Source organism: Polypterus senegalus, chromosome 4 (genome assembly GCF_016835505.1).
Source record: "Polypterus senegalus isolate Bchr_013 chromosome 4, ASM1683550v1, whole genome shotgun sequence".
NCBI classification, from domain to species: domain Eukaryota; kingdom Metazoa; phylum Chordata; class Cladistia; order Polypteriformes; family Polypteridae; genus Polypterus; species Polypterus senegalus.
Window position 1 is genome coordinate 241,903,062 of NC_053157.1, and position 13,946 is coordinate 241,917,007.

Consider the following 13,946-nt stretch of genomic DNA (forward strand, 5'->3'; position numbering starts at 1 on the left):
ATGAAGGTCTGCAGTGCACTTTGATCACATCTGAATTGCCTGATTTGGAATTTTAAACTGTGAGGCAGAAGTGAAAATCAAGAAACGTGTATCTTTGACCCAAACCTTATAGATTGCACTGTGACCCTGAAGTGTGTTCATTATTTTTACTGACTTTATGGAGTTAATTCTACCAGTTTTATTTTCACAGGGCTTTCCCATTTCACTTGGCCATACACTGAGGTGTCTAATGGTCTCCAGCTCAGGGCTGTCCATGTGAGAAGTGAATCTGAGAAGAGAAGGACAGACACTTAAAGAGAGAGAAGAGTTTCCCACAGAGTATGGCCTCTGCTAAAGAAGATGGTGTTGATGAAAGAACAGTGGACATTAAAGAAGAGGACTATGAGCGGCTCACACCAGAGGGTGTGCGTGTGAAGCTGGAGGATCACGATAAAAGAAATTCAGTTTTTAAAGAGGAGGAGGAGTGCAAGGAGGTGACTGCTGCCATTAAAGCTGAGGATTTGAATGATTTATCTGTTGGTCTTGAACTTCAAAAGTATGAAACTGAGGACATTTTCAAGCAAGATGCCTGTGAAGAATCTCCATACAGTTTACAGCACTGGTCCACTAATACGGGACGACTGGCAACACAGGAGAATTCTGCAGAGCTGAAATCAGAGTTATCAGAATCTGAAGAGAAAATCACCGAGGGAAATGGAAGAGAAGGAGAAGAGTCACCTGGGAGTGCTGGAATAAGTGAGTAATGTGATTAAATATAAAAGAGAGCATTTATAAATTCTAATGGTGGGTGCTTTGACGTTTTAAGAAGATTAAAGTGAGAGTGGAAAACATGGTTAATTTAACTTGGATAAAGACCACCTGCTCGGGTGCAAGATAACAAACAGGTTACCTAATAAATGATAAATTAGAATAACTTGGTTGAATAAGAAAAAATCTAAAGTGTTGAGCGCATGACTTGAACATCATGAAGCTCTGACTAAGGCAGTATCGTATGTTAGGCCAACAGCGCATTACATTCAATGAGAATATCAAAAGTCATATTTTGTTAAAGACATGTATATTTTTTAAATTGTATGGCAGTTAAGGCAGAAATATGCACAAAAATAAATAAATAAGTAAGAATAAAATCCTCAGCCCTGTGCACTAAATAAGAGTGAATTTGCTCAAGCCAGTGCCCACCTAATATGTGCCTCATCTTTCTAATGGTAATTTCATGCACTTTGACGTTAACAGTGACAAGAGCTACCTGTACGAGCCATGATGACATTCGGGGGGTCTCAGGGTCTTCTTTCAGCATCTTGTGTTCTGCTGTCAGCCTGAACTTGCTGGGGCAGCATGGCCTAGACAAGTTGGCAGTGGTGTAAAATCTTCACTGGGAGATGATCTTGGGCCCTTCCATCTCCCACCGTCACATCGGGTCAATTTGGAGTCACCACTCCACTTCCTCTGCATGTTTATGGGGATGAGGGGAAAAACCAGAATAACCAGAAACGCCATTCAGAGCCCCTTTGTAGAACAACTGTGGGCAGGATTTGACCCCAGGACAACGGAGTACCCATTCCATTCCATTAGGACCTGCTGATATCAATAACAAAAATACTGTTTTTCTTTTTTTTTAAATAATAAATTTATTTTTAGCCATTCATAAACTTCGTATTCCATAATAAAGTGCTACTACTTACATCATACACGAAAAACATTTACCCATAATGCACACATAATGGACAAAAATAAGCTGAAAAAAACAAAAGACATGTCTTAATCATACTCCACATTTCTAACCAAATAAAATGTTCAATTAGATATTTGTAGCCATCTACCACAACAAGAACAAAAATGAGACAGTCTTGGTGAACGCTTCAGGTTCTTATCTAAGAATATAAGTGTCTCTGCATGTTCTGAGGACAGTCTGGTTCTCAGTTATCCATGACGTGTGTTGCCGTACTGAACAGACCCTCACTGTCCCCACTCATATATGGAGGGCACAGGTAGGATAACGACTTTTATTGGTCCTCCAGAAAGACAGTGGCCCAGCATCTCTTGTGGTATAAGGTTCCTACAGAGGTAAAGATTCACCTCTGATGCTGCTGACTGAAATATCATTTTTATCTTCATTGGCAATTTCTTCATGCATTCTGCAGTTCTGTTGGCAGGGAGTTTATTTGGATCTCTCGGCTGTCGTCTGTCTCTCCAACTGCATCTGTGTGGTCGAAACACCGGCACTAAGGAGACTATATGCTTGAGATTTGCAATAATCTGTGAAATATGTGTCCTTGCACCATTGTTTAATTTGGGGAAAAATCATTATGATGATGATATCTGTTACAGAATTCATAACTATATAGTGACTATTCACACTCAATGATTATTATGCGTTATTAATATTATTTTATTAGGCCTAAAAACTAGGCTCATACCATTCTACCCAACAAGTAAATAAGAGGGCTAATTGTAGTTTCTAAGTAATCGACGTCCACTTGATATCGATTTATATTTTTGTACCAGCTCAGTGAAACTCTGCATCCGTTTCCGCCCATCTACCTACAAATTCACTGAAAGGCTAATAAAAGGGATTTTAGTCAAAACATCTAATGCCTGGTTAATTAATTATAGAAATAAATCAGTGTTTTATCTTGGTAGAGTAATATATGTATTGCTCTACTTTCCCCTATTGTATTATTAATATGTAGCCTTCGAATGCCTAATCTCACAGACTTACCACTGTATATAACTTATCCCCACCTTCCCTTCTATATCTACAACCTCAGGCAATTAGATGTAGTAAAAAGACGAGCAGGAGTTAAGTTACACATAAAATAATGTATTACTGATAATATTCATAAATAACAACAAAATGCAAAGTACATTTGAATATTGGCAACCATACAACCTGATAAAATGGTGATGTGTAATTCAGGTGGCACACAGACTTGCAGTTACTTAAAATGTCTCTAGTTAAGGCATCGTTGGTGCTCAGCTTTCAGCCACATGTCTGTTCAATATGGCTGCTGAGCTGTGCTCTTCATTGTGTTGTCTTCATCATCATATGTGAGTCAGTCAGAGAGAGATGCTTCTTTCATCATATGTGAGTCAGTCAGAGAGAGAGAATGTGGTTGAGCAAGTACATTTATAGATGTTCTCTCCAATTCCTAGAACCAATAGGAGGATATCATGGTACTTAAAGGCCTCTGAGACTAGCCAATTCCAAACAGCCATACCTCAGACCAATGGGTGAAATAGAACATCTTATCTCCTGCCCAACCCCAAGACCATATATTACACTAACCTGGCTTTGTGTGGGAGATCAAACTGGTTTAAGACACATCCCCCCAAATCCTGTCATAAAATTACAAAGAGACAGTCGTAAAAAGGGGGATGGGGGAAGGCAAACATGAATACCTCTCACCACTTGGTTTGCCTAAATTATAAATAAAGACATACAAAACATTTATCAAGTTATATGCAAAATCCTCACATCACAACAATCAGTCAACAAACACTCACTGGCAAATGGAATTGTGGATCTAAATGATCTAGAAGGTGACATCTTCCAGAACTGAAAGTGGCTGGTTGTCCAGGCTTACAAATTCCACTGTTTTTGCTGTCACACTAAGTCTTTGGCGTTCTTGCTGTTGTGGACGAAGGTTCAAACAAATAGCAGGCAGACCCCAATTCTAATAAGCAAAATCTTTTATTTCTGACTTCTTGGTGAGCAGAGTGGCTTTTCCTTACAGAGAGAAAATGTAAGGAAGGCCCCCGACAAGGGGGGTTCAGCTGCATTTATAACAAAATCTTCAAAGAGAATGGTTAGAAAAAAATAAATCAGTTTCACTCAAAGGCCACAGAACATTCTTTACAAAATTTGTTGATTACAACGGAAAGCATAAATTCTAGTCTTATATTTGGAATGAAGCTTATCAGAAAACGTGCCATACACTGCTGAATCAGCTGGGAAGGGTCAAAAACTGCATTCCACAGCTGGAAGCACACTTATGTTAATAATAATACCTAGCCACACAGAGAACATGCAGATTTTCGTACAGAAGCTAGAAATAGATTTTAAATTCCATTCCACACTGTCATTATTATAAGATCGAGTTTTCTAAGTGCTGCCATCTTTGGAGGCCAAGTTAGAGTAGGCGACTGAGCTAGACTAAGCTTGCTGGTCGCCTCCGCCTTTGAACAGCTCGTTCTTCACACCAGTCCCTTTTTTGTTGACTTCTCAGATGTTGAATAAGGTTTGTATTGTTGAAAGTGTTAGCACAGAATCCTCCATGAGTGACTTCTTTTTACACAAATATTACATGAAGGAAATAAAACTGTTAGACTGTCGAGGACGTGTTTCTGTATTTTGGTAATGTTGGAGCTTGGTCTTGCATGCTTTTTATCATTCAAGATCAGATGTTAAGATCAGCTAATTTACTGATCATCGGTCAAGTCATTTGGAGTGAAAATCGGCTGATTTTGATTTGTGATCGATTGATCAGATCAGGCCTGTCTTTCACATGTAAGAGAAAGTTGGAGAAATTGAATGGATAGCAGCAGAACATGTAAAGACCACACATGGAGTGGCCAAGCCATAAATGACACCTCAGTGTGAGGAAGAAACTCCAACAAATGTGCCACCACTTTACTTATACTGTGTCATTTATTTTAAAAGGTGGGTATTGGTTAGGAATTTGGAAATCAAACTCTGAAGTTGCAGGTTTAAATTCAGCTATTGGGACCATGTGACAACAAGCAAGTGTTATGACCTGCCTGTTCTCCAGTTGGTAGAACAAGAGAAATGTAACCAATTGTGTATCAAATGTTTTAAGTCGACTTGGATAACCATGTCAGGAAAAAATAATAGTTAAAATGTTTGTGTTATTTCAGATGTACAGAAGAATGGCAGCTTCTCTCCACCTTCATTTGGTCAGTCCTCTCTTCAGTACAATGAGAACAGTATGAAGAAATCGGCAAAAGGATCAGAGAACCAGACAGCAGCCTTTTTGCAGGGCGATTCTCTCCCTTCTACTGGAGCAACACAGACAGAAGCCATCAAAACTGATAGACAACAAGTGGAGAATGAAATCCAAATTCCTACTGGAGAAAAATGTTGTTTGGAATGCGGCAAACAATTCACATACAAAAGTGATCTTAATAGACATATGAATATTCACACAGGAGAAAAACCTCATTGCTGTTCAGAATGTGGTAAGTCATTCTCATGTATAAGCTATCTTCAGAAACACAGAATAATCCACACAGGACAAAAACCTCATTGCTGTTCAGAATGTGGTAAGTCGTTCTTAAGGAGAAGCAATCTTCAGAGGCACAGAAGAATCCACACAGGAGAAAAACCTTATTGTTGTCCAGAATGTGGTAAATTGTTCTCCTGGAGTAGTGAATTTGAGTTGCACAGAAGAATCCACACAAGAGAAAAACCTTATTGTTGTCCAGAATGTGGTAAATTGTTCTCCTGGAGTAGTGAATTTGAGTTGCACAAAACAATTCACACAGGAGAAAAACTCCATTGCTGTTCAGAATGTGGTAAGTCATTCTTAAGGAGAAGCAGTCTTCAGAGGCACAGAAGCATACACACTGGAGAAAAACCTCTTTGTTTTCCAGAATCTGGTAAATCGTTCTCATGGAGAAGTGAACTTCAGTGTCACAAAATAATTCACACAGGAGAAAAACCTCATTGTTGTTCAGAATGTGGTAAGTCGTTCTTAAGTAGAAGCAATCTTCAGAGGCACAGAAGAATCCACATAGGAGAAAAACCTCATTGCTGTTCAGAATGTGGTAAGTCGTTCTTAAGGAGAAGCCATCTTCAGAGGCACAGAGGAATCCACACAGGACAAAAACCTCATTGCTGTTCAGAATGTGGTAAGTCGTTCTTAAGTAGAAGCAATCTTCAGAGGCACAGAAGAATCCACATAGGAGAAAAACCTCATAATTATCCAGAATGTGGTAAGTTGTTCTCCTGGAGTAGTGAATTTGAGTTGCACAAAACAATTCACACAGGAGAAAACCCTCATTGCTGTCGAGAATGTGGTAAATCGTTTTCAAGGAGAAGCAGTCTTCAGAGTCACAAAAGAATCCACACAGGGGAAAAACCTCATTGCTGTCCAGAATGTGGTAAATCGTTCTCAAGTAGAAGCAGTCTTCACTGTCACAAAAAAATTCACACAGGAGAAAAACCTCATTGCTGTCCAGAATGTGGTAAGTCGTTCTTAAGGCGAAGCTATCTTCAAAGTCACAGAAGAATCCACACAGGAGAAAAACCTCATTGTTGTCCCGAATGTGGTAAATTGTTCTCAATGAGAAGCACACTTCAAAGTCACAGAATAATCCACACAGGAGAAAAACCTCATTGCTGTTCAGAATGTGGTAAATCGTTCTCGCGTATGAACAATCTTCAGAGGCACAGAAGAATCCACACAGGATAAAAACCTCATTATTGTCCAGAATGTGCCACACAATTTTCTGACAAATGCAGTTTTCAGTGGCACATTGAAATTTATGCTGGAGAGAAGCCATATTGCTGTTCTCAATGTGGAAAAAAGCTTTAAACATTAGCTCTTTTCAAGTAAACACACAAACTCCCAGTAAAGTGAAAATGCAGTATGTATGTTCTGAATGTTGCAAATGTTATACAAGCTAGAAAGGTCTTTATCCACATGCCAAAACCCATACTGAAGAAAAATCTCATTGCTGTTCTGAAAGTGAGAAACGATTCTTATATTTAAGCGTAATTCAGTGCCACATCCGAACTCTTACTAGAGATAACCCTTATTGTTGTTCTGAATATTATAAGCAGTTCTCACAACAAAGCACCATCACAACTCACATCAGATGTCACACTGGAGAGAAACCTCACCTTTGCTTGGAAAGTGGAAACAATTCCAACACATTAATTCTCTGTGTAAGTATACAAAAGTCATACTGGAGAGAAGCTTTACAATTGTACTGAATGTGGAATGTTATTCTCGTATAACGATTCCTCCACAATCATAAAATAATTCATTCTGGTTAGAAACAAAGCTCTTCTGACTGTGGCAATCTTTTCTCAGTCCGCACAACTCCTAAAGATCACATGAGAATTCACTCTGGAGAGAAACCTAATAGCTGTCCATAGTGTGGCTCATGATTCTCAAGTCCAAACGCACTTAGTTGCCACAGAAGGATCCACACTGGAGAGAAACAGTACACCTGTTCTGAATGTGGTAAAGGGAATTCTTACAGAAAAGGGTTTTGGAGACACACGCAAAGTCATATTGGAGTAAAGCCTGTCACAGAAATGACATGATATTTCCATTGGATCCTCATTCAATAAAAATGAAGAAAAATCTTCTGAATGTGGTAAAGGACTCCAGTTGAAAGTAGTTAATAAATACATTAGAATAGTGGACAAAGCACTGAAAGTGACAAACAGATCCTAGATGTAAGTTATCCTCAGAGCCACATATGAACTCACACTGGAATACAACAGATATTTAACAAACAGCAAGAATTTTCTTCAACAACTTCTAGGTGCCAGATAAAAACCTCATTGCTGTCCTAAATGTGGTTAACACTTTTCATACAGCAATGGCCTTCATAGTCATAAATGACTGGCCTATTGTGGTAAGCCTTTTAACTGTTCTGAATGTTGAAAGTGGTCCTCCTGTATCAGCTATCATCAACATCATGTAAGATTTCAGGAAGGACTCAGAAACGGTACTGCCAGGACGTCAGCCATACAGGGACTGATCATCTGTGCACCAATGCTGTGACATAAGATGGTGAACAATACAAACACCAGACAACAGAATGAGGTAGCAACAGAACTGTGCGGTGATGATAACTTCAACCCCACAGCACAACTGAAAAAGTTCAATGTAATAATAAAAAATGGAGAAATCAAATCCACATTGCAGTGCCACTGAAAACAATGGGAATATTTGTGTTTTGGAAGTTTGGAGATGAGTCCTTATCTGAGTAGCAATGAACTTGTACCGTTTGTGAAAGAAAATAAAAAACATTAGCTGTAATGATTATAAGTAGTTACTTCACAATACCAAGGACTATATTTTGTTTTAATCGAGCTGTAGAGAGCTATATGATTCGTTATTTCTATATCATCTGTTCTTCATTTAGGTAATTAAATAATTAGGCTTGTGCACAGAATTAGGGACTAACTTGCATTCTTTTATGAGAAAATGCTGACCTCTTGATACTAACAGAACACCCTGTGATATTATAAATCAATGTGACAGTTTCTGAATTCTTACTATTTGAGCATATTTCTTAAAACTATGAGTGCCCTGATAACCTCTTTATCTGAAAGAAGCAATGTACACATTCCAATTCAGGCAGTCGTAAGCTATTATAATTTATTTATAACCTCAAAATGAAGTGCCATGTGTTTTTTTTTTTATTAATACACTAACTAGATATATAGAGGGAGGCCCCACGTTAGGCAGCAGGATGTCTGATCTGACCAGTCAGTGGCACTGAGCTCTTACGCTATTCTCTTTGACTCTCCAAGAATATAGAAATTGCTTTATACTTTAAATTGGCATTTTCCTCCTGTTGTTTCCAATTTCAGTATCCACAGATTTTGGTAGCCTGTATGGTGACAGGAAATGCCAAGCGACTCCCTGAGCGGGATCGTCCAGAGGACCAGCAAAAGAACTGATTCCAGGTGGATCGGGAGGACCAGCTCCAGAAAAAGTTAGGACTGGCCTGACCTCGGATGAGTCCTGCATGAGGAGTCCTTGACCTTCTCTGATTTTTTCCTGGAAGTCAAGTGAAGTAGAAACTTCCACACAGGAGTAAAATTTTTGGTGAGTTCCTGGGTTGTTTTTGACAGGGAAAGATAATCTTGGCCGATTAAGGTGCCTCCTGACAGAAACAAAGGTGCTAGAATAGCTAGTGAGTACGCCCCTAGGAATTGAAAGGAATATTAAAGAAAGAATGGGTGGGAAGAACAAAAAAGTAGAAAAGGAGCACTTTTGACTTGGGCGCCGAATAAGTGAGATGTTGAGAATGCTTAGTTAGTACGCTCCCTGGAACGGGACGGAGTTTATTACCGGCTTAGGGATAAAAATAAAATAAAATGAGGCCGGGCATGGGAAGAATAGATAGGAGGGAAAACACCTCATATGAAAAATAAAATTAGTATATTCATGTATTAGCATAAATAAATATAGGAAAATATATATAAGCATTAACATTAGTGGAAGTATTAATGTAAGCAAGGCCTGCTAATGGTTAAATAAAGGCACAGGCCATATTTCTTTTTGAATTGCAGCTTGGCTTTAGCTGCCAATATAATCTAGCGAGAGGACCCAGGAAGGGAGGAAAATAAGGTAAGGACAGCCCCAGGATGGAAGAAGGAAAAACACCGGTTTTGATCTCAGCTGACCTAAAAAATAAGTGAATCAGAAAAATAAAGATAATTGACAAGAAAATTAAAATACCGTGATCATCATAAAAGAATTTGACAGGCCAGCTACAGGAAAGGGGATTCAGAATAAGCAGCGAATGAGCTGCTTCAAGCGAGGTCAGAATGATAAGAAATGAGATATAGTCTGTGATTTTTGAACTGTTCAGAGCTCAGCCTGATTTGGCCGAATTGGTTCGAGTCCGTGTTGTTATTTATTGCAATAAAACGATAAACTCTGTTTGCCTATCCATGAGCGGTAACCAGCTGTTAGACGACTGAAGAAGGGGGTCGGCGCTGAAAAGTAGAAGCCCCTTACCCAGTTGTCCGATAAGACTGTTAGTCCGTTAAAGCCACGAAGCAGTAGATAGTGACCCGGGAAACGAAATGGAACTGGGGCTGAAAACCGCAGGGGCTGAAACCTTATACCTTGCACTATTGGTGCTCTCCAATAATGAGAAATACAAATAGTAAACCGGTGAAGATCCCTTTAGGAAATCAAAGGTCTCTGTTGGAAGGATTGTTTTCGGAGTAAGGAAATTGAATATTAAAGCCGACTGAAACTGGAAAACGTGGCTCTTCTGCTTTGCAAATCATGAATCCACGTACTCATCTGTGACTGAATAAAGACTAGTTGATTGAACTACACACGTGGACAAAATTGTTGGTACCCTTCAGTCAATGAAAGAAAAAATCAAAATGGTCACAAAAATAACTTTAATCTGACAAAAGTAATAATAAATAAAAATTCAATGAAATTTAACTAATAAAAGTCAGACATTGCTTTTCAACCATGCTTCAACAGAATTATTTTAAAAAATAAACTAATGAAACAGGCCTGGACAAAAATGATGGTACCCCTAGAAAAGACTGAAAATAATGTGACCAAAGGGACATGTTAATCCAAGGTGTGTCCACTAATTAGCATCACAGGTGTCTACAATCTTGTAATCAGTCAGTGGACCTATATATAGGGCTCCAGGTAGTCACTGTGTTGTTTGGTGACATGGTGTGTACCACACTCAAGATGGACCAGAGGAAGCGAAGGAAAAAGTTGTCTCAGGAGATTAGAAAGAAATTTATAGACAAGCATGTCAAAGGTAAAGGCTATAAGACCATCTCGAAGCAGCTTGATGTTCCTGTGACTACAGTTGCACATATTATTCAGAAATTTAAGATCCATGGGACTGTAGCCAACCTCCTGGACGTGGCCGCAGGAGGAAAATTGATGACAAATCAGAGACGGATAATACGAATGGTAACAAAAGAGCCCAGAAAAACTTCTAAAGAGATCCAAGGTGAACTTCAAGCTCAAGGAACATCAGTGTCGGATCGCACCATCCGTCGTTGTTTGAGCCAAAGTGGACTTCATGGGAGATGACCAAGGAGGACACCGTTGTTGAAAACAAATCACAAAAAAGCCAGACTGGAATTTGCCAAACTACATGTGGACAAGCCACAAAGATTCTGGGAGAATGTCCTATGGACAGATGAGACAAAAATTGAACTTTTTGCCAAGGCACATCAGCTCTATGTTCACAGACGGAAAAATGAAGCACATCAAGAAAAGAACACTGTCCCTTCTGTGAAACATGGAGGAGGCTCTGTTATGTTCTGGGGCTGCTTTGCTGCATCTGGCACAGGGTGTCTTGAATCTGTGCAGGGTACAATGAAATCTCAAGACTATCAAGGGATTCTAGAGAGAAATGTGCTGGCCAGTGTCAGAAAACTTGGTCTCAGTCGCAGGTCATGGGTCTTGCAACAGGACAATGACCCAAAACACACAGCTAAAAACACCCAAGAATGGCTAAGAGGAAAACATTGGACTATTCTAAAGTGGCCTTCTATGAGCCCTGACCTCAATCCTATTGAGCATCTTTGGAAAGAGCTGAAACATGCCGTCTGGAAAAGGCACCCTTCAAACCTGAGACAACTGGAGCAGTCTGCTCATGAGGAGTGGGCCAAAATACCTGCTGAGAAGTGCAGAAGTCTCATTGACAGTTACAGGAATCGTTTGATTGCAGTGATTGCCTCAAAAGGTTGTGCAACAAAATATTAAGTTAGGGTACCATCATTTTGTCCAGGCCTGTTTCATGAGTTTATTTTTTTAAATAATTTTGTTGAAGCATGGTTGAAAATCAATGTCTGACTTTCATTGGTTAAATTTCATAGAATTTTTATTTATTATTACTTTTGTCAGATTAAAGTTATTTCTGTGACCATTTTGAGTTTTTCTTTCATTGACTGAAGGGTACCAACAATTTTGTCCACGTGTGTATTCCTGTTACTTTCACAGTTTACTTGGCACCTGACCAGTTCCCCTCCTGCCGGGAACCTGAGTGAAGGTGCGAAGTGCAGACAGGAATAAGATTGGTGACCGGTGAGCACAACTGCTTTACCGTCCGGGGGAGGTACTGGGGACTAGGCTTGGGCGGTAATACGGTAAAATGGTATCCCGCGGGATCTAAAAATAGCAACGGTATCAGTTTCAATACCGTTATACCATCATAAAAACAATGTACTTATATAGGAGACAAGGATTAAATAGTAAATATAATTTATTTAATGCCTAAAAATGCGCATGCGTGGTTGTCATCACGTGACAGCGTGGAGGTGAAAGAGAGAGGTGGAGAAAGATGGCAAGTCGTGCACCAAGTGACCTGGGGCCTCATGTATAACGCCGTGCGTAGAACTCGCACTATAACATGGCGTAAGCACAAATGCCGAAATGTGCTTACGCACAGAAAAATCCAGATGCAGGAATCTGTGCGTACTCCAACTTCCACGTTCTTCCGCTACATAAATCCCGATCAGGGTGAAAACTAACGCTCGTGCACGCGCATTATGTAACGCACCAAATCCTCCCAGAATTACGCCTCTTTGAATATGCAAATCAATATAAATCGCCCTTAAGCGCAGCCTTCTGTGAAAAGACAATGGAAAAAGCACGGGGGGAAACATAAGAATTTCAGCGAATACCAAGTGGAGGCAAAGGAAAAACATACTATTTGTTCAAATAAACCGTGATATAATCAACAAAAGGAAGTTGATCGAGTGGCATAGCGTGTTGGAGAAACATGAAAGCTCACATCCACAAAATCGCACAGTGCCGGAAATAAAAAAGAAGTCACATATCAAAGTCGCCGTGGAAAGCCGAGTTGTAAGCCCACTGTCTGAGTGTCATATGAAAGCTTATTAGGGTACAGAGAAAAAGCCACACGGTGGGGAAAAAACACGAAATGTCAACTTCAATCTCGAGATTTCCACTTTAATCACGTAGTTTATTTTATCATTAAAGTAGAACATCATAAATTTCATCTTAAAATTGTTTAATTAACCAGTTTCTAAAATCACATCGTAATTAAAGTAGCACGTTAAATGCTTTGTTTTGTATTTGATCTTCTACTCGTATGTGATCTATGTGTGTGAATCACTACTTGCTTCTTAAACCGGCTCTCTTCCTGCAACTGGACACAGAGTCCATTAAATTCGTGATATTACAGCTCTCTGAATAACTAAAATACTGAGATGTATACGTGATATCAATTTCATGATGATAGAAGCTAAAGCACGTTATTAAACATGTGTTTCACTTCGATGAAATAATTTATTGCACCAGTACTCAGGGCGGCTCTAAGCTTGTGGTGGCACTGGGCAGAGGAAGAATCGGTGGCTCCTTCGTCGGCCAATGTCATGCACGGTGGATGGCCACGTATGTTGCAGACACTGCATAGCCGCCTCGTGCTCATGACACAAGCATTTAACTTTTGCCGAAATTTGTCGCTGCGTTTTTAGCTGTGTTGTTATTTTATCTTTCTGTTTTATATTCAATATATATTGGCGTAGTCGTCACTGCAGTCAGTACTTTTCTTTCCCCAAGTAACCGATCGCCATACAATCAGCTCTGTAATAGAGTTAAGCCATCTGTAAGCTTAGCCGATTCTTCAAAACGTTTAAAGAACATTGAAATATCTTCGTAGTACATGTTTAATTATTCTATCCTTCACGACACTCCCAGTGAAGAATCTAGATTATTTAAATGAAGTTAAAGTTTTTTCTGTATAATTTAACAAACATATTTTGCTGCATTTCACCTTAAAAATGATATCGTCATCATATGTAAATACGCGCTTTGTAAAGTGGCTCAGGTTGTGAGATATTATAACTGTAGTGCAAGTTTACAGTGGGGTGATTGTACTTATAAGTACAAACCGTTCTACAAGGAGCAATTGATTGGCTGCATTTAAAGTTCTTGGGATTAAACTGTTTTGAACCGCGAGGTCCTTACAGGAAAGGCTTTGAAACGTTTTGCGTGGCAGAGACAGCGTGTGCTTAATGCCGTATACCGATAATTCCCTTTCCGATCAGCTGCTGCTGTGATTCATACTCAGATACAGTGATATAAATACTCCGAGTGGTGCAGTGAGAGAAATATGGAAAAAGATGATCCGCTGTGGCAACCCTAACGGGAGGAGCTGGAAGAAGAAGAAGAAGAAGAAGAAGGAGAAGTGAGAGTAACAACGCTAAAGCAGTTATG

At 39.5% G+C, this 13,946-nt stretch overlaps 1 protein-coding gene across 1 annotated transcript; it reads left to right on the forward strand.

Annotated features, from left to right (window-relative positions):
• The first annotated feature begins 242 nt into the window (after positions 1-242).
• LOC120528346 (gastrula zinc finger protein XlCGF26.1-like) lies at positions 243-8,151 on the forward strand. Its single transcript, XM_039752481.1, has 2 exons — positions 243-735; positions 4,876-8,151. The coding sequence occupies exons 1-2, from the start codon at positions 321-323 to the stop codon at positions 6,429-6,431; spliced, it is 1,971 nt and encodes a 656-aa protein (XP_039608415.1). The 5' UTR covers positions 243-320; the 3' UTR covers positions 6,432-8,151.
• Positions 8,152-13,946: the final 5,795 nt, after the last annotated feature.